The 20,151-nt window shown below is 37.8% G+C and overlaps 1 protein-coding gene across 1 annotated transcript; it reads left to right on the top strand.

Moving 5' to 3' along the window:
• Positions 1-9,643: 9,643 nt before the first annotated feature.
• On the top strand, positions 9,644-17,988 carry LOC136264840 (uncharacterized). The gene is made up of 4 exons (XM_066059601.1): positions 9,644-9,709; positions 17,370-17,564; positions 17,662-17,907; positions 17,963-17,988. The coding sequence occupies exons 2-4, from the start codon at positions 17,414-17,416 to the stop codon at positions 17,986-17,988; spliced, it is 423 nt and encodes a 140-aa protein (XP_065915673.1). The 5' UTR covers positions 9,644-9,709; positions 17,370-17,413.
• Positions 17,989-20,151: the final 2,163 nt, after the last annotated feature.

Genomic DNA, 20,151 nt, shown 5'->3' with positions numbered 1-20,151 from the left:
GAAGACAATAGCTATTGTAATACTGCGTGGATAGACCATTGTCAGTAAGATAGAGTAAATACATGGGTTTGTTGTAAATATATTACTACAGCTACTGTTTATGACTGTATCCATCAAAACCCTACCTGTTTGTGCAAAATTATGCAATTCTATATAATCTGATAATCACTCATAGATATGGAATTCTTACAGATCCAGTCACATAATGTTTGTCACAAAATAATAGCACTGTAGTGGGTAATTACCTGTGTATTTTTGTATCATGCACTTACTAACTTTGGTAAATTTGGTAATAACCCATCTTGACCAAGAACTGTCATATATTGTGCACCATATGGCTTTGTTGTAGCTTTTATAAAGCAACAATAATTTCTTGTGACTATACATGTATATATACTACTTGGTGTATGTGTGGCAGTTACAGCTAGGATAAGTACATATTTATGCAGACAATACATTTGCATTTTGTATCAACTAGTTATGCTAAAACATGTAGATGTACAGCATGTGTTAACACTCATTTATGTTTAAAATTCTTCAAGGAAAGATTCTTGTAAAGGAATGTAATTAGAGTTATGCTCATTGCTGTTAGCTTGAAAACCAATGTTCTCCTTTTGACTAACATAATCTGCAAAGTATTTCTTCAATTTACTTGTTTCAAATTTTCTTTCAAGAATTAAGGTGGCTTTCTTATGCCATTTGGCATGATTGACAACATTGTTGATGTGACCAAGTATCACAAGGCAGATCAAGAAAAATACCATGGAGCCCAAAATGTTCACAGCTATGCTCACAGTACCATACCCATAAGTGCTTGGGTATGAATACAGGGTAATTACTGACAACAATATAAAGATTCCTGTCAGTGATAAATCTAACATGTTTATGATTGGGTTTTTAAATGGACGAATGTAAGCTTGCAGAATTGCTGATATTACAACAACTACAATAGTTGACAGCAACAATGCTTCTTGGTAAGCAAATATAATACTTTCCACACCAGATAAATATATCAGTATAATTAGTCTTATCCCAAGCCAGTATCGATACTTGTCTTTGTATGGTGCATAAAAACAGTCAAGCAGAGGGAAAAAATAGCTCATTTTCTTGGATCGTAAGATGATCTTTGGAAAAGTGGATGCTAAAGCAAATGGTACTACAAATAATAGTAAAAATGCTAGGGCAATCAATAACAGTACAGCATGCCATCCTTGTAAATATTCTAAGTTAGGATCAGGTTGCCATGCAATAAGATGTTCATCAGTGTTATAGTTACTTTCATTTGAAGCATAATGAATCTTTGTGAAAGAAAAGATGTTGACAGTTGTACGAAGCAGCTTTGAGTAGGACATTAAAATGAGTGTAACAAGAACTGGAACAATTGAATATGGTGAAGATTTTCTGCGACGAAAATAGCATTTTCCAGTGAGTACAAAAAGCAAGATAAGTAGCCAAAGATAAACAGGAAACACAAATTGCAGTCCAGTTTTAGCAATTTGAGGCATCTCATCAAAGAAACACACCTCAAATCCCAAATCCAGATTTACAAGGGAAAAGACCACCCTCAAAAATGAGAACTGACTTGTGTTAAAAAACAGCTCTTCGTTGATACTAATAACATTGCAGAAAAATATAACTCCATTAATGGCTCCAACTGCTACTGTCAGTCTTAACATTAGCAACAACATTACTAAAGTTATTCCCAATATACTGTAGAGAACAATAGTGGCCAACCAAGCATTGCTGCATCTCTTACAAGAATTGGACCCAAAAACTCTACTGAGACCATTAACACATGCACCGCATGATCTTCCTGCATGATTGTTAGTGCACAAAATGTCAGTATCTGTCAGATTAAAAATACGAATCTTTCTATTACAGTAAGTAGGTAAACACAGCACTGCATGCTCCACTTTGTTACCATTCAGAGATAACCATGATCGAATCTCTTCACGTGTAATATGACCAGATACAGAATTGCACTGAAAGTAGGCTTCAACTTCCCTAAAGAACCCACCACAGTCACATCCATATAGTACATTTTCATTTTGGACACTAAATCCAACTGGACAATCACTGATGTTAATGCGATACTCATATTCTACTCCTCTTATTAGTGATAAGCTTAAGATTCCAGATTTTGGAGGTTGTGCTTGTGTTCCATAAATTGTAAACTCTGCATAAGTACAAGTTCTGTTTTCAGTTACAAATGAACGTCTATTTTGACCTTCAGCTAATTTTAACATTCCACCTGTGGCATCTGCTGAGTAAACATTACTGTATAGAGTTTCAGTACTACCAACAGATCCTACCACATCTATTCCAACAAAGCTAATATTAAATGCCAGTCCAAAAATGATAGGTAGTCTTAATTCAAGTGTGTTATTATAACTTGCAGTGATGCAATATACAGGATCATGGATGCCATTTTCATCACAAGGACATGGTAAACCTGCAGTTACAACAACATGATCATTTGTTGTATCCTTGGGACAAAGTTGAACAATTCATGATACACGGTAGATCTTGTACCATTTATTGGAGGTGCATTCAAGTCAAAATTATATTGAGTGATAGTGTCTGGACACCAAGAGCAAATATAGAACACAGTAGCAAAAATTGACTGTAAAGAACTGGGTGTGCCAGCAGTATTGTTTTCAAATGTTACATTAATATTTAAAAGGTTAAGGTCATCAAGAGAAAATATTGGATTCATGTCACCTGTTCCAATAAACTGAATAGGACAAATATCCTGTGACTGAATGTTAGTAGCAGTAAAGAACACACTGATAGCACCACCATAAAATCTTGCATAATTGTGGGCAAATAATATCTGTGCATTTTTGTAAATGTATGTGACAGTGTTACTAAGATGGAATACACCACCATAAAATCCACTGTTGTGCATAAATGTTGTGTTGCCTGATATAGTCAGAGAGGAAAACCTGCCAAAGAAAACTGTTGGCTGGTTATTCAGAAAGTTACAGTGATGACTGCAATTGAGAATAATGTGAGAATTTTCTGCAGAAAGTACACCTGTTACATAATCACTAGAATCATATTGTAAAGTAGCACTAGGTGAAACGTTATTTTCAGCATTTATATTGATTAAATGGACAGTAAGTCTACCTGTTGATGTTGATGCACCAAACCTACTGTCGATGACATACACAGCAGAACCAGCATTAGCTATATTGCCAATAAAATTGCAATCTTCTATCCTGATAACCAATGAAACAGAATCTGAAGATATTTTCTCAATGAGAAAAGCTGCCCCTAATGTTCCTCCAATGTTTGTGAAATTGCATTTCAATACATCCAATGCATCAACCATAGTGCTGGTCATGTTTGTGGTGAAAGTAGAATTTATCCCTGGAACATTCCTCAGTTTAAAGTAGTAATAAGTAATTCCTCCCCTTGAACATTAACCCATATGCGGTATTTAATGCAGCTCTCAATCCATTACTATCGCTAAGTAAGCAACTGTCAAACACAGTCCTACTTCTGATACTAGAAACAGATATTATGACTGCACTAGCACTAAGAGTCCCTTGATTATCAAGAAATGAAGTGTTCCTAATTAGTGTTCACTTCAAAAAGATTTTGTAGGTAGTAAATGGCAACACATCCTGCTCCTTGTAATGGAATGGGAACACGATAATAACCAGTTTTGATTACATCAGCAAGAATATTGAACTGCCTGACTGGGAGAAAGTTTCTGTTGTTGACTGATCAATTCTTAATGTAGTATTGGCATCACTAATATTGCCGATTTCAACGTCATCATGATGGAAAAACAGCATTCCACTTCCCGAACAAGAAAAATCAGCATCATTATTATGGTAACTGTAATTCAGACATTTAGGATCATTTTCAAATGTGGTATTTTTAATGTGAACATTAGACAAAGTCACTTCTCCTATTGCATTAAATACAGATAATCCATAACCGAGTGTATTTAGCATTGTAAAATTAGTAATGGCCACATTTTTGACATGATAAAACATCACAGCAAATCTAAAACCATTGCCAAAATAAGCCGCAGCAACTATTTCCTGAACTATTTGATTGATAATCTGATTTACTACATCTCCACACTTCACCATCTGAACATTACTGATGACAATATTTTGCACCCTTATGAAAATTATGCGAAATGGTTCACTACATTCAATTGTTGTAGCATTGAAAATATTACCAGTGATAGTGATTTTTGTTTGGTTCTGTAGCAGACAAAATGGTTGATGCTTAAACTGGTAATGCCCTGGTGAAAGGTTAATATCAAATGTAGAATTTGAGGTCAGGCAATAGTACAAGAAATAGTCTAATGGACCATAACAGTTTCCTTCCCTGGAGGTTTGATTGGGATAGACTGTAATGGAGTTAGCCCAAGTATCATTACAAGTAGTAGTAGAATGCTTGTTTCCATGTCTGATGAAATAAAGATATACAAATAAACATTCATACAACCACACACACACACATGCGTGCACGCGCGCACGCACGCATGCACACACGTATGCTTGCACATGCACACACACACACACATAATATTATAGATAAATTACATTGGCTAACAAACTACAAAATTTAGAGACCTGAAAATCATGAATGATACATCAGCTCAATATTACTTGTGATTGAATCTGCAAAACTCAGTGTGTGTGGGTGTAGAACCTTGCGTGGGATGATCAAAGCCGGTTCTATAAAAGCCATACAAAACACAACTGTTCTATTATAGAACACTTTGATAGACCACAGTTCTACATAGTATAGAACTGCCAGGCCTATTTTGCAGGCTAATAGCCTGCTTTGAGTGAACGATTACCCAAATCTGGCCAGTACAACCAACCAATCAACCAAGCCAGCCTAGGTTAATAGCCTGTGCTGCACTGGCCAACCAGTCAACCCAACCAGTCAATCCAACCAGTACGGGTATAACAACTAGATTTATAGACATACTTGAAGATTTCAATGATGGTTGCTTGTAGTCAGCAGCAGCAAACGTTCCTACTATGTTGAGTCCTAGCAACATCACGGAAATTTGCTTATTAACTATTAAGTACCACAATTGAAAATTTTTAGAGGACGGACTAGACTCATCAACATCTACCAAATGATTAACAAACACCAACATATTAAGCTTCTTCCAATATCTGAGATCAAGCTCGTCTTACAGCTCTCTCTCTCTTTCACTCATCTGGTGCTAGTAGTGGGTGGCTGAAGGCTATTCCCCAAGTTTCTCTTGCTCTGGCTATTCCTGGGCCTGAGTTTATTGGTGGCCTTCATTTGTGGCTTGGGATTCCTCTTTTTTCCATTATCCCCACTATGCATGTGCCTTGCTTTCGTGACCAATTTGGTGATCACCTTCTAGAATGTTCTCATGGTCCCATGAGAACTCATCACCATGATGCTCTAATTGGTATTGTCTATCATGCTCTATCCCAAAGTCATCCGGGAGTTTTAAAGGAACAACATGTTTCTTTTGAGGACCGTTCCCTTCCAGATGATGTGTACCACCCTGATTTTCAGTATGGTCGACCTGCTTACTCTGATTTATCAGTTCGTAGCACTACCCAGCCATGTCACATTTCTTACTCTTCTAGTGCTGGAATTGTTGCTGAAACTGGGGGGTATATAGCCCTCAAACCACAGGTAAGTATATATATACACCTACCTGGGAACAGGTGAGTATATATACTCACCTGTGTTTTGAGGTACGTGACACCAATGCGTGTCATGCCTATAATTTTACAGGCTAATAGCCTGCGGCTGGCACCACAGGACAGACAGTTTGGCTGATACAGTGCCTGCCTCACAAGCAGTTGTTGTGGTTAAGTTATGGATTCACATATCATGGTTTTTGTTTTATTCTATATAGTATACCTTTGGTGCACACTTTCCTTTTTGATTATGCGTAGTTTAGTTCATAGTAGTAAACCTATCCTGGTATTTATAGCATGTGGGGATTATTTGGAAAGTATATAGCATATTTGATAGACTCAGAGAAGGCCAATAAAATCACCATAAACTTTAGCTAGAGTTTGTGTAAATTCACTGTGAGTGTACATGTAATTGTTGTGACTGGATTTTAGAAAACAAATTCATACATCATTAGTTTTGAGATGAACAATCAAAGAAATCAAAAACTTGTAGCTATAACTTGCCACAGGTGGTGAATGTGCATATGAAATTTCCCACCAAGTAAGGTAAAAAATCTGACAAGATGGATGAGAAGTGGTATCACAAGTGTACACAAAGAGGTGGAGGGTAGGGGTAGTGGGGTGGGTGACAGATATAGACCTCAAAATGAAGGAGCACCACAATTGAAGTTTCAGACACAAGGTTTACAGAGCCATACTGTTTCCTTAGTGGCTGGTATGCAGCAGAACCAACACAGAAAACATTTGGCCAACTGTAACAGGCCATCCACCAGTGCACCACTGATTCTTGTCAAGCCAGGTGTTTACCAAGGCCGAAACACCACCAGTACATTTACGTGTCAAATAAAGGAGTACGCTTAGAATCTAATTCTGGGATTTTTTTCCTTACTTTGGCTCCTTTTCTGTTACACCTTATCAGTCATTAAGTCAAGTCATTAGGTCTAAGTCCTTGAAATTAGGTTAGGTAATCCTAAGGCTGCACCACATGTTGCTGTCAGACCTTCAGTGCTGGTCACTGTAAAGTGCTAATAATAATAAATAATTCAACAACAAACTATCATGGCATGATCACATTGACTACATCTGCAATAAAGCAAATCAATTGCTTGGTTTTCTAAAATGAAATTTACATACCCATTTAAACAATACAATTTCTATTAAATATCGTTGTGCCATGTGGGATCCACACCACCAAAAATACATCTCTAAACTCCAACACTGAGCAGCTTGTTTTGCCTGAAATAAACCTTGGAACAGACACCACCATGACAGTGTCAAACTAACCATCTCTTTAAATATGTAGAAACAAGCATGCCTTACCCTACTGTACAAGATAGTAAATCATTCTCCCAGATCACTGACTGTCAACATTAAATCAAACTGCTACCCAAGTCCATCATGATTAGAAATTACAGTCTTCAGTCAACACTTACCTCACCCACTTTGTAATTGTAACTTAGCACTTACAAGGTTGTGTATAATCTTATAGTGATTGCTTTTAGTTGATTTTGATGATGTGCCAATTTATTTAAATACTTTTTAATGCAGGAAAAAGGCTCTTTAACATGTATTGATCTGCAGCACAGTTTTTTTGAACCACACCCATTTATTGAGATTGTGTGTTTTTGTCTTGTGGGCATGATACATGGAACCTCGCCCATTATTATCAATGGGTATGCATGAATCCATGCCTTTTTCGGATCCCAAATTAATTGATCCATTACATACATAATTCAATCCGGGTCAGGCCCAGATATTCTATAAAGCGGATAATTTCAACCATGAAAATGACCAGATAAGTAGCCAGCTTACTGAATCAGACAGACAAATGAATGCACTGACTGAAAATCCACAAGGCAGGCATTTCAGCACAAGAAGCTAACATGCATGCCTCATCCTTCTGTCAGTTTACAACATAGCATGCAACACCAATTTATAAATTATAAGACAGTGAGAGCATTTTGCAAATTCTCGCCAGCTGGTATTTTTTTAGCAAATCGCCAAATATTAGCTTTGCCAATATATATTTGTTTTATGGTAAATCACTGAGTTAACCATACCACCTAGAAAAGATGACTCTTAAAACCAGTTTGATATAATGTTGAGGCTTAAAACCAAAAGTATTGTAATCTTGTGTGGCCAGACTGTTTTGCCATTGCATAGAGAAAAAGGGGCTGTTCCAGTTCAAATACCCGTACTTGTTCTGGACACACCTCCAAATGTGGCATCGCACATGCTAATCATCGGTAGACCATATTGAATCACATATCCATACTGGCCACAACTGGGATCATTTAAAAAGTCTGGGTATTTAAACTGGATCAGACCATTTTTCTCCCTACCCAATAACAAAGGGAAAAAAGCGATCTGGTCATGTGAGACTAACAGTATTGTAGTGTAACTACCCATGCACTGGTGGTTAGTTTGCCTGATGTGTAGTCCTATTCAGATCAGCTTTATAAAATCTAGTCAGAGAATAAGCCATCATTAAGATACACATACAACATGCAACTGCAAAAAGCAGAGTACAGACAATGCAAGGAAGATAATAAATACATAACTATAGCACACAAACAAGACAAATGTTCCAATCAGGACAATCTTACACGCCAAAAATATTTGTTGAGAAATGCTGATTACTGATTTTGTGAGCAGCTTTAGCTATATACAGCACAGTTCCATTTTATAATTGTCTGCATGGATATTCCCCCCTAATTTACTTTTACAATTGATTAACCTTTTATTAATTTTGTGGCTTACTTTCTACTTGGATCACAGTGGCGTAGCCAGGAAAATATTTTTACCGAGGCAAAGTTTATTCATTTAAATAATTGAGAGGGTCAGCTTCTGACTCAACTGATTCACACACACTTTCAAGATTGGGTGGTACAGCATTTACAGATTGACTCTCTGTTTGGATGGAAGAAATTGTTTCAGAAGACTTTGGGCATTTTCTACATGTCATAAGTATCCAGCTTAGTTAATGCTACAGTATATGCATACCATGCTTCAATTTTTAGACTAGTGTAATTGCACTCAACATAAAAACTGAATCAGACTACTCCGGAGATATTTTGAGTGATCAGGCCATCGTGGACTGCAATGGTAGTCATAGTCATGCACACTACTTTTTCAGCATTGATTTGCTGTGATGTTTTAAGTCAGAGCTTATCTCTTTGATGTGATGTTCAACTGCATGTGCTAATTATGTCAAGCTAGTGAGTCTAGGGGCATGCTCCCTTAAGGAAATTTTTGAAAATATATGCTTTGAAATGGCTATTTTTGTATTGTAACTGATAATATGTGATATAGCTATGCATGATCAACTGATTAACATAAATGTAAATGATTTAGACCAAGCAGTGTAATGAGAACAGTGGCTATAATCTGTACTGAATGTTCTATTAGAGTATATTACGATGACTGCTCTATTAGAGTATCTCGATCTTTTTACAAACTCAAGTAGCTGAAAAGTGATCCATTCAATGCCGGGCTGTGTCACCAAGGGTTCTGGCCCTGCTTAGTACTACAACCATAGATACTTTTTTGTGTGGTACAGTAATGCTGTCTAGTAATGTTTGAATAGAAAATCCTCAGGCTTGCTCAGCCTGTTCAGTTGAGCATTTTTTACCGAGGCAGCCCGGCTGCCTCGGTTGCCTCAATGGTAGCTACGCCACTGGGATCATATAAAAGCAATAGTGTAGGCTATAGATCTAGAGTATTAACTTACTTTTAAACAAAGTCTGTGATGCAGAGGATATCCAATTGTGTAGCTAAAGACACTCGACTTGTCTGAACAATGAAGAAACTAACGCCCAATAAAACTCACGTGCATGATTGGGCCCGCCCACCCGCTTATATGGCATTAAGCACGAGACACTACAATAGAGCTCTGTAACCTCGCCGGGGTTCAAAGTTTGGAGATTCTCCTGCAAAACTTGAAGCCAGCGCCGGGCTGGCGATTGATACAGTGTTTGTGAACTGATACTTGGAGTTGCGCGTCAACTGATACCATCCACACAGCCGCGCGCACACGGTGTAGCTACGTAAGTTGACCTTTAATGCCGTACGGTAAATCTGTGTGTAGGATATCTGGTAGCTATACCAAGCTACAGGAGGAGTACCCGGCGCAGCTAAGAAGTGATGGCGGCTAAAGTGCCTCGCATTGCGCATGAGCCTGTCTCATCATAAGCTTGCGGTCACAGTGCTTTTGGAGCAGTCTATTGTTGGGCGTGGCCTGAGGAGGTACTACACGTTAGGGGTGGGCGATCCTAGAAAAATTTGCTTCGATACGATTCCAAGTACTTTAGTCATGGTATTGATGAGTATCGATACCGACACTGAGTACTTGTGATGTTTGTGCTTACTGAGTAGCCCAGGGGCGGATCCAGGAGCTGGCAAGGGGAGGGGCACAAACAGGCTAAGTTGTAAGTGGTTGGGGATAGATTTTCTAGTCCATGCAGTGCTGCATTTTTGAAGTAGCAAAATAATCACCTCTAAGTAGTGTCTCACTGTTGATTTTTGCCATTTTGGTCTTTTCAGATGATTGTGAAGTCTTAAAAGCTGTTTAAAGGCTCTGAATGTCTTAAACAACAGCAACACGGTAATTATTTTTAGAGGCGCTTAGTACGTACGAAGGGATGGGTGAGAATTTCACAGTTAGTATGACTTTGGTTCACTTTGGTTTTGTAATAAATGCTAGTAAAATGTGCATATTTTATAAGTTTCTTGGCCTGACAGTTTAGTAGCTATTTTAATCAGAAGTACATATGGCTGGCTCAGAGGAGGTTGGACGCGATTTAAGCGCCCCTGAAACAAATTATGCAAAATTCGTTTTATTGAAGAGGTTTATACATGGATCTCAGTTTAATTTGGTAAAGTATCATTGTTCTGATTATAGAGTACGTACGTGACAATTCTGGAGAAGTTCTACACACCAAACCGCAACTTATTAATTTCACCCCAATCACCAAGCGCTTTTACAAAACAAAGTACATCACCTTGAAGTTTACGTGAAGCACCATCCGATTATCTAATCAACCCCAGTCAACCCCATCGTTTTTCAAATTTGTACTAGGACTATTGAGGGTCACGTGAAATACCAAATAAAAGAATGCAATTAAGAGCAATATATTTATATGGCGCTTAGAGCGCGTCCAACCTCCTCTGTGGCTGGCTCTTCCACAAGATGAGGGGGAGGGGGCATTTGCCCCAAATGCCCCATCCTGGATCCGCCATTGTAGCCTCACAGTGCTGAAAATTTCTCAGTGACTCCGAGCGAGTGATTTGCTCGGTGATGACTGGTGGGTTGGATAAAGCTTTCATTATAGCACAGTAATGGCTGAAACATGCCATTTTTGGTGTTTGCATCTGTAGCTAACACATAAGTTGCTAAACAAAACATCACGTGATTATTAAGTATCGAAATTTCCGATTCTTCATAAGAAGCACTCGATACCAAAGTATCAGATATTCTGGTATCAGTATCGATATCTTATTACTTGTATCGCCCACCCCTACTACAGGTGGTCCACTTTTATTCAAGACAAGGTGTCTCTGGGGAGATGATGTCCTGATACTTTCCAATTTTGTCTCTAGCCAGCCCCATGCTGCGTACTCTGTCATGATTCATGGTTTATCATCTCGTTGAACAATTTTAATGCGACCTGTCCTCTTTTCTTGTAAATCTACCCAAGACAACTACCACTTTTCAATTTCCATCACATCTCCCTTAGCCTCAGCTAGCTTTCATCCTTTGACTGTTCTATTCTCCAACAGCAGCATATTCTCAAAACAAGAGGCTTTATCTATCAAGTATAAGAATCTTTCTATATAATAGTTTTTCATCCTTTTACTCAACCTTGTCTACCGGTCTTCAGCTATCTTTGAAACTAGCAGGTGAGAAAGATGCATCCTCCTGGCTGTCCACCCTGCCATTGGCGTGCCATGGTTTTGCTCTTCATAAGGGTGACTTTGTGATGCAATTGCACTCCGTTATGGTTGGTCACCCCAGAATCTCCCTGCTAACTGTGTTTGTGGTAGATTGAACATGCCCTCAGCTGTTCAAATGGAGCATTCCCTACCATTCGTCACAATGACATCCGGGATCTAACAGCTGATATACTGTCTGAAGTCTGCCACAATGTATCCATTGAGCCCTCCCTTCAACCTTTGACTGGTGAGTCTCTATCCCTCCGTACTACAAATTGTGATGCTGGTGCTCGCCTAGATATCAAAGCATCTGGCTTCTGGGGTTGTCGGTTTCAACCTACTTGTTTTGATGCTAGAATATTTAATCCACAACCCCTACAACCAACATGAAAATTTAAAGCGTTGTCAGTATGAAGAGAGAGTTCAAGAGATCGAACATGGGAACTTTAGTTTTCTCCACTTCAGGTGGCAGGGATGCCTCTACCACTGTAGCCTATAAGCGTCTGGCCTTCCTCTTGTCTTGCAAGTGGAAAACTCCTTATTGTAACGTGATGAGCTGGCTTCGCTGCCGTCTTGGCTTTTCCCTTTTGCTATTGGCCATCGTGTGCATCAGGGGTTGTCGTTCCTTTTCCGGTCATCCCATAAGGTCATATACCAGCCTCAGTAGACCTAGCACTGTGGGAGGGACACCTCGGGCCCCTCTTCTTTCATCTCTTATATCCTTCGTTTTGTAGGTTCTATTGTTTTAGCTCTGTAGGTGTAGGTATAGGCAAAACCCTTTTAAATAGAACATCTTAGCTGAGTTACAGCATGGTGGATGGGTGTGCTATTAGGGCCGATTATTCTATTGTTTTAAAAAAAGCACAAAAAAACTACATGTGGAGCGCTATCAAAAAGAAGTCGTATTGCATATTCTGACTTAGAGTTTAAATAGATACAACTCTTGGCCATACCTACATGAAAGTTGTTGGATCTTGTTAGCTGCAAGAAAAATGTGGGTTGGGTTGGATGATAAAGAAAGAAAAATGTGGTCTTAATTTTTTCTATTTTTGAATTAAAATGCAAAATTGTGTTGGTTGGGTCTGAGCAGAAACTTTTCAAGCAGGCATGACCCTAACGTTCAGTTTGTCTTTATGGGATATACCTTGACTACAATCTCCAGTGCCATTCTCTTTCTGTCACCTTTTTGAATGTGGTAATTCTTTATTACATGGTGATGATGTTTCTACTAATATAATATCAAACTCTGGAGTTTGGTGGGGTTCACTGCACCTTAAATTTCTGCAATAAAGCTTTTGATTGGCACCTAGTTTTTATGAATACCCTCCAAAAGTAGTTTTTAATTAGCTCACGGGAATGGGACATTGGAAACAGCTGAAATTGAAAACTGAAACTGAAAAACTGCAACGGAAAAACTGAAAAAATAAATTGGTCAATACTTCATATTAACAGATACCTTTTAACAAAGACCACCTCTGTAATAGGACCACCTGTATAATAGACCACCTGTATAATAAGACCACCTCTAATAAAACCACCTCATTTTATAGTAGTTATGTCAAAACAAATATGGCTAAGGTGTACTCATAATGTAATAAAGTATCAATCAGTCAAAAAGCTGCAGGGTTGTACAAAAGGATATACTGTCATATCGTGCCACGGCCTAAAGTCCATCATCATATCACAAATGAAAATGGAACAATTGCATGCATGATTTTACTGGAATTGATAATGGATTTCACATGAATTGTGCAGGGTGTAAGAGTTGCATAATTAAATTATTAATTATCTTGGACTTTGTGTCTTGGTAAAAGTTAGATAGGCATCTTCGAGGAGTTAAAAACCTGAGATGATATCAATAATTACCTGCGCCTCGGTAATTATTGATGTCACCTCAGGTTTTAAATCTTCAAAGATGCCTGTTACGAGTGCCTAACTATTATTAAGACATAAAGTCTAAGATCATTAATGCTGATTTAGTAACTATGCAACTCCAAAGTCATGCATAATTCACAAGAAATCCATTATCAAGTCCAGTATCAGCGGGTAAATTGTGCGTTCAAGTGCTCCATTTTCATTTATCAAGACACACGGTAGTGTGTCGTGCGGCCCAAGAAGCCGGAGCGCAACACCCGTGAGTATATTGACAGGAAGAAAGAAAACACAATTTTCGCACCTCCGTAGCTCTGTGCTGCCTTGATGAAACAAGACGATTTTTGCTGTGGACACTCCCTCCAACTTCAGCACTCCACATTCTAAAGTTGAGCGCAATCGCTTCACGTGTTCCTGAGATATGCGACTTCAAAAATTGGCTTAGTTTCTTGTTGTTTTTTTTCTTCTTATTTTTCTTCCTCTTTTCGCACTTACAAAAACTGCTATAAAACGCGAACACCATATCCGATTACCTTGAAATTTGGCTCACAGAAGGGGGGTATAAAGGTGCATCTCTGTACCAACTTTGGCTGGAATACGATAAACAGGCAAAGAGTTATGAGCGATTATTCACGAAAAATAACACCACTATGTTGTCACACCTACAGGGTAAGCCGCATATGGGAAGAAACTGAAAATCGGTGGGTAAATAGGTTAACTATTGAACCTCAAACCTTTTGTAGTTTGAAAGAAATCGAGCTAAAAACCAGGAAGATACAACAAAAAAACCAACAGTGTGTAACAATTATGCAATCGAGATTAGCTATTTAAAAACGACTGCTTGCCACTCCTACCAGATAAACCGCTTGGGGTAATGCTTTGAAAATCACTGTACAGATGGAGTAATCATCTTAGAAAGGCTCTTCAATGGTGTAGAAGAATCAGACTTAAAGCCACGGAGTTATAACATGAAATCCAACTTGGTGCAGCAAGTGCGAGATTGAGATACTCTAATAGAGCAGTCATCCTAATAGAGCAGTCACCCTGAAGAGAATTCAAGAGATCAGCTAGAAACAAGTAACCTGTATAGAGATCAGCTACAAACAAGTCACCCTGTAGAGAGATCAGCTACAAATAATTCACCCTTTAGGGAGATCAGCTAGAAGAAGTTACCTTGTGGGGAGTTCATGCAACTATGGAAAGAGAGAGTTCAGCTAGATCTTGTAGAGTTCAGCTACAAATAAACCACAGAGTTCAGCTACAAACAAATCGCCCTGTAGAGAGATCAATAGAAGAAGTTACCTTGCAGAGAGTTCAGCTACAAAGAAACCATCATGTAGAGAGTTCAGCTACAAACAAATCTCCCTGTAGAGAGATCAGCTAGAAGTTCCTTGTAGAGAGTTCAGCTTCAAACAAATCACCCTGTAGAAAGATCAGCTAGAAGAAGTCACCTTGTATAGAGAATTCAGTTACAAAGAAACCACCATGTAGAGAGCTCATCGATCAGCTACAAACTAGTGACCTTGTAGAGATATCAGCTAGAAGAAGTTACCTTGTAGAGAGTTCAGCTACAAAGAAACCATTCTGTAAAGAGCTCAGCTGCAAACAAATCACCTGTACAGAATTCAGATACAAACAAATCACCCTGTAGAAAGATCAGCTAGAAGAAGATACCTTGTAGAGAGTTCAGTTACAAAGAAACCACCATGTAGAGAATTCAGCTAAAAACTAGTGACCCTGTAGAGACATCAGCTAGAAGAAGTTACCTTGTAGAGACTTCAGCTACAAAGAAACCATTCTGTAAAGAGCTCAGCTGCAAAGAAACCACCTGTACAGAATTCAGCTACAAACAAATCAAAGATCAGCTAGAAGAAATTACCTTGTAGATAGTTCAGCTACAAACAAATCACCCTGTAGAAAGATCAGTTAGAAGAAGTTACCTTGTAGAGAGTTCAGCTACAAAGAAACCATTTTGTAAAGAGCTCAGCTGCAAACAAATCACCTGTACAGAATTCAGCTACGAACAAATCACCCTGTAGAGAGATCAGCTAGAAGAAGTTACCTTGTAGATAGTTCAGCTACAAACAAATCTCCCCGTTGAGAGATCAGCTATAGAAGAAATTACCTTGTAGAGAGTTCAGCTACAAAGAAACCACCATGTAGAGAGTTCAGCTGCAAAGAAATCACCTTGTAGAAAATTCAGCCACAAACAAATTGCCCTGTAGAAAGATCAGTTAGAAGAAGTTACCTTGTAGAGAGTTCAGCTACAAAGAAACCATTCTGTAAAGAGCTCAGCTGCAAACAAATCACCTGTACAGAATTCAGCTACAAACAATTCACCCTGTAGAGAGAGCATCTAGAAGAAGTCACCTTGTAGAGTATTCAGTTACAAAGAAACCACCATGGAGATTTCTGTAATCAATATATGTATTATATATATATATATAATTTGTACATTTACAGATAAAATATTTAAACTACATCCACTTCATCTTTTCTTCTTCCTGTGGAAAAGATAAAAAGATAGGTTAAAAAAGTCCCAAAGCCGGCCTATATGTATACAAATACAAAAAGAAATGAAATCTAATCCAAAACAGCCAAGCTGTAAAAAAAAGCGTGTGGCCCTCAAAAAGGCTATAGTGAAAAAAGATGTGAAATCCAAGGTGGCGGCCAGGGAATGGCTGTGATGGTAGGTTAATGGTAAAAATTTTAATAATGACAATTCAGGTGAATTTTGTGCCAAGACCAAGCGGCATAAAAATTCACCTGAATTGTCGTTATTAAAATTTTTACCATTAACCTACCATCACAGCCATTTCTTGGCCGCCACCTTGGATTTCACATCTTTTTTCACCATAGCCTTTTTGAGGGCCGCACGCTTTTTTACAGCTTGGCTGTTTTGGATTAGATATATATGACATGACCATGGACTTTAGGTCTTGGCATGGTAAGATACTATATCATTTTGTACAATCCTGCAGCTGTCATTTTAACCTTTAAGTACTGACCGATTGATCGATTGATACTTTATTACATTATGAGTACACCTTAGCCATATTTGTTGAACCTACTTAAGGTTTTATTAGAGGCGGTCTTATTATACAGGTGGTCTTTGTTAAGAGGTACCTGTTAATATGAAGTTTTGACCAATTTTAGTTTTTCAGTTTCAGTTTTTCTGTTTCAGTTTTCAATTTCAGCTGTTTCCAATGTCCCCATGGGAATGTATCATCCGTCCTGTGCGGCGTGGAATGAAAATGATGCTGATTTCAAAGTTGTTGGTCAGATCTTTTTTGACTAAAATAACGGGTTACCCTGTGAAAGAATGACTATAGGTTGGGTAAAAAACGGGTTGGTCAGGTCTCAGCAACAACTTTTTATCAACTATTGTATGAATGTAGAAATATGTCCCAAAAGCCTTAGCATATATACATAAGTGACTACTGAATTGTTGTCAAGACGACAAGAAAGTAAAAATGCATGCATTAAATAGATAAGCACAAGCTATTATATACGATGATTTATTCACATAGTAATAGTTTCACAATCCTCACCACAATTTACATGAAATTTATACCTCAGCTCATGGATGCATGACAAATTTTCATCTCGATATCTTTGATATCATGCAATAACTTGATAAATAAAAAGCAAGGGAGATCACCTACACCTGCAGCTATAATAGTGGATGTTTAATCCATACTTTAATCATAGCTACAGTCAGGCTGTGTATGACTGGGGTAGAAATTAAATATCCACTAGTACAGCTACAGGTGTAGCTTACCTAGCTCCCTTGGCTGTGCTTTTTTATTTCTATGATACTTAGCTGCACTAAATTATTAGTTCACAATATTGATGACAAGGTGGCTAATTGACTTTATGTTATAAACTGTTACATTGTTATAGGATTGGGAGTCGGTGAACGTTAACTGGTATTACATTACTCAGTGATGGTTGAGAGTAGTCCAGGAAAGAAACTTAAACAACTAACACCTAATAGTGGAGAAAATGACTGTGTTGCTACCACTAATGGTGATCCAAGGGGCTTATCTGTAGCTGAAGATAATTCTTTGCAAGCTGTTAGTGTGGTTTATCAAAATGGTTAGTAGTTAATTACAAACAATAACATGTTTTGTATAATAGAGGTACACAACATTAAGTACGTAGTTTTAAATGTACTTTATATATAATCATGTAGGTCTCCATTTTCTTTCAAGAGGCTCTGGTGAAAAACAAGTTTCATCTTACACTGTATTGCCTCGTGTCACTCCTTCTCCATCAAGATGGAAGATGTTTTGTAAACCGGACAGTGGTGTTCCCAGTGAACATTTCACTTACTACAAGCTCAAGTCAACTGATTCTGATAATTGTCTTTCAGTTCTGGTAGATTACTGTGATGCCCTTAAACAAAACCGAAGTATTGTTGGGTTGATTGTAATCAACTGTACTAGCAGTAGACATTTGCAAATTGATGGTGGAAACGAAATCATCTATCCTAGTATACCAATTTATGTTGTACCCCTAGAGGATGGGAAGTTGATTGAAAAGTTTGTTAGTACCCATAATGAAGGAGACATTCAGGTCAAAGTCACTGTAGAATGCAATGTTGATTTGTTTTCTCCTGGATCACCAACACTGACCAGGCAACCACCTCCAGGTATGTTCCCTATGCATATCTCATGCATATATATTATAAAGTTCCATACAAAAGCAGCTTAGTTACTTATAGAAAGTATAACATAACTGAAATACCATGACTATAAGGGAGTTGCAGGTTTTTGCAATTGAATTAGTCGCCTTTGCTATTGACTTCGTCCATTTACTGTAGACTTCATCGCCTTCGCAGTAGAATTTGTCCCGTTTGCAATTGAATTCGTCGGTTTTGCAATAGATTTTGTTGCTTTTGTAATTGATTTTGTCTCTTTTGCATTAGAATTTGTCATGTTTGCACAAGAATTTGTCTGTAACAAGATTGGCAGCTGCTGTAAACACAAAAACAAGATGTAGCAGCTGCTCCATGATCTTGTTGAAGTACAACTGTTGTAAACAACTCTTTATAGGGCTCTGCTATGGCTTCTTCAGCAACATTCACAACTGTGCACCACCATTGGGGATGGGTGTGGTCACTTGTGGACAAGCTAATTAACTTTACAGACAGTTTATGGCTTTGTGTATAACCAGCTTCAATTACTCTCTAGTGTCTCAAGTGGTATTCTCCATGGCAAAAATGATTCACTTTGTGATGAGTGACTGGTTTCTTGTAGTCAATGTAGTAATGACGAATTCTAATGCAAATGCGATGAATTCTAATGCAAAGGCGATGAAATCAATTGTAAAACTGATGAAATCAATTGCAAAACCAACAAATTCAATTGCAAACGGGACAAATTCTACTGCAATGGCAACGAACTCTACTGCAAATGGGACGAAGTCAATTGCAAAGGTGATGAATTCAATTGCAAAAAGCTGTAATACCACTGAAGAGGTCAGTTATAACCTACATTTGAATAATGAAGTATATGTGCAGACATTGTCAAGCTACTACATCCTACTGAGTACAAATTTTAATTTGAGACTGACTTTTTCCACTGACCCCTTAACCTATTTTAAAGAAATTTTCTTGTTTTTGTTGGCTTCTTTTAGAGTTTAATGGCAACTGTAAGAAAGTAATGTGTGTCTTTCATAATTAATGTAATGTAAACAAGCTGTCTAAAATTACATTATTTTCCATTTTTGAGTTGTGCAATAGTAATCTGTTTAAGGTTGAATTTTGACTGCCTCATTATAGCTAAACTACATGTGTGTTACTAGATAAACTTGTTTATAACTCTAATGTGCTAATGTTTCTAAGGAAAACGAATCTCAAACAAGGCATCCAACCTGATTGATGACCTCAAAATACTTTTATTTGTCAACAAGAAGGAGAAAGTTCATGTCTGTGCTGATCCACATATTTTTCAGTCTGTGTTTCACTGTTTTCAGAATTATGAGGTTTGTGTGTTATTGATTTACACATACACACACAAACGCACACATGCACGCACACACACACGTATCATGTGTGTACTACTTTACTATGTGCTTGTTTATTATCAACTATTTTCAATGATCATTGAAAATATGTAGACAATTAAAACAATGATCACGTACATGCATATAGCACAGTAGCTACTTGCAAATATGGATTACAACTCTATCATATACAGTGTATTACAATCTACAATTGTACTGGTATAATGTTTATGTGTCTCAGTATGCAATGGTGAGGATGGAAGAACAGCCTTGTCTGAATCACCAAATCAATCAATTGCAATTACAGCAATATCATTTCACATCCTAGTGTTATATTCAGTAAACACTTTAATTATTAAAATATCATCAATTCAGTTGGCAAGCACTCCCAAACAATTTAATTAAATCTTTATACACTAAAGAAGGGCCTATGTGTTGTTATAATGGTGCCATCAAAAAGAGGAGGAACTACATGCAACACACTCAGTTGGCACTAACAAAAGTTCTTACAACATTGCTAGGTACAAGTACCTTCTTATTTAATATTATCCACAATAGTACTACCACTGGTATTGCTTTGTCATCAACCTCTCCTTTGTCACTCCCATAAATGCTATAACTGGAATGGGAGTTCCAAACTCAAATCCTATTCATCTCTGCACTTGGGAGACATGTG

This window comes from Dysidea avara, chromosome 8 (genome assembly GCF_963678975.1).
Source record: "Dysidea avara chromosome 8, odDysAvar1.4, whole genome shotgun sequence".
In the NCBI taxonomy this organism is placed as follows: domain Eukaryota; kingdom Metazoa; phylum Porifera; class Demospongiae; order Dictyoceratida; family Dysideidae; genus Dysidea; species Dysidea avara.
Note: the sequence above shows the minus strand (reverse complement) of the source record. Positions and strands in the feature narration are given on the sequence as shown.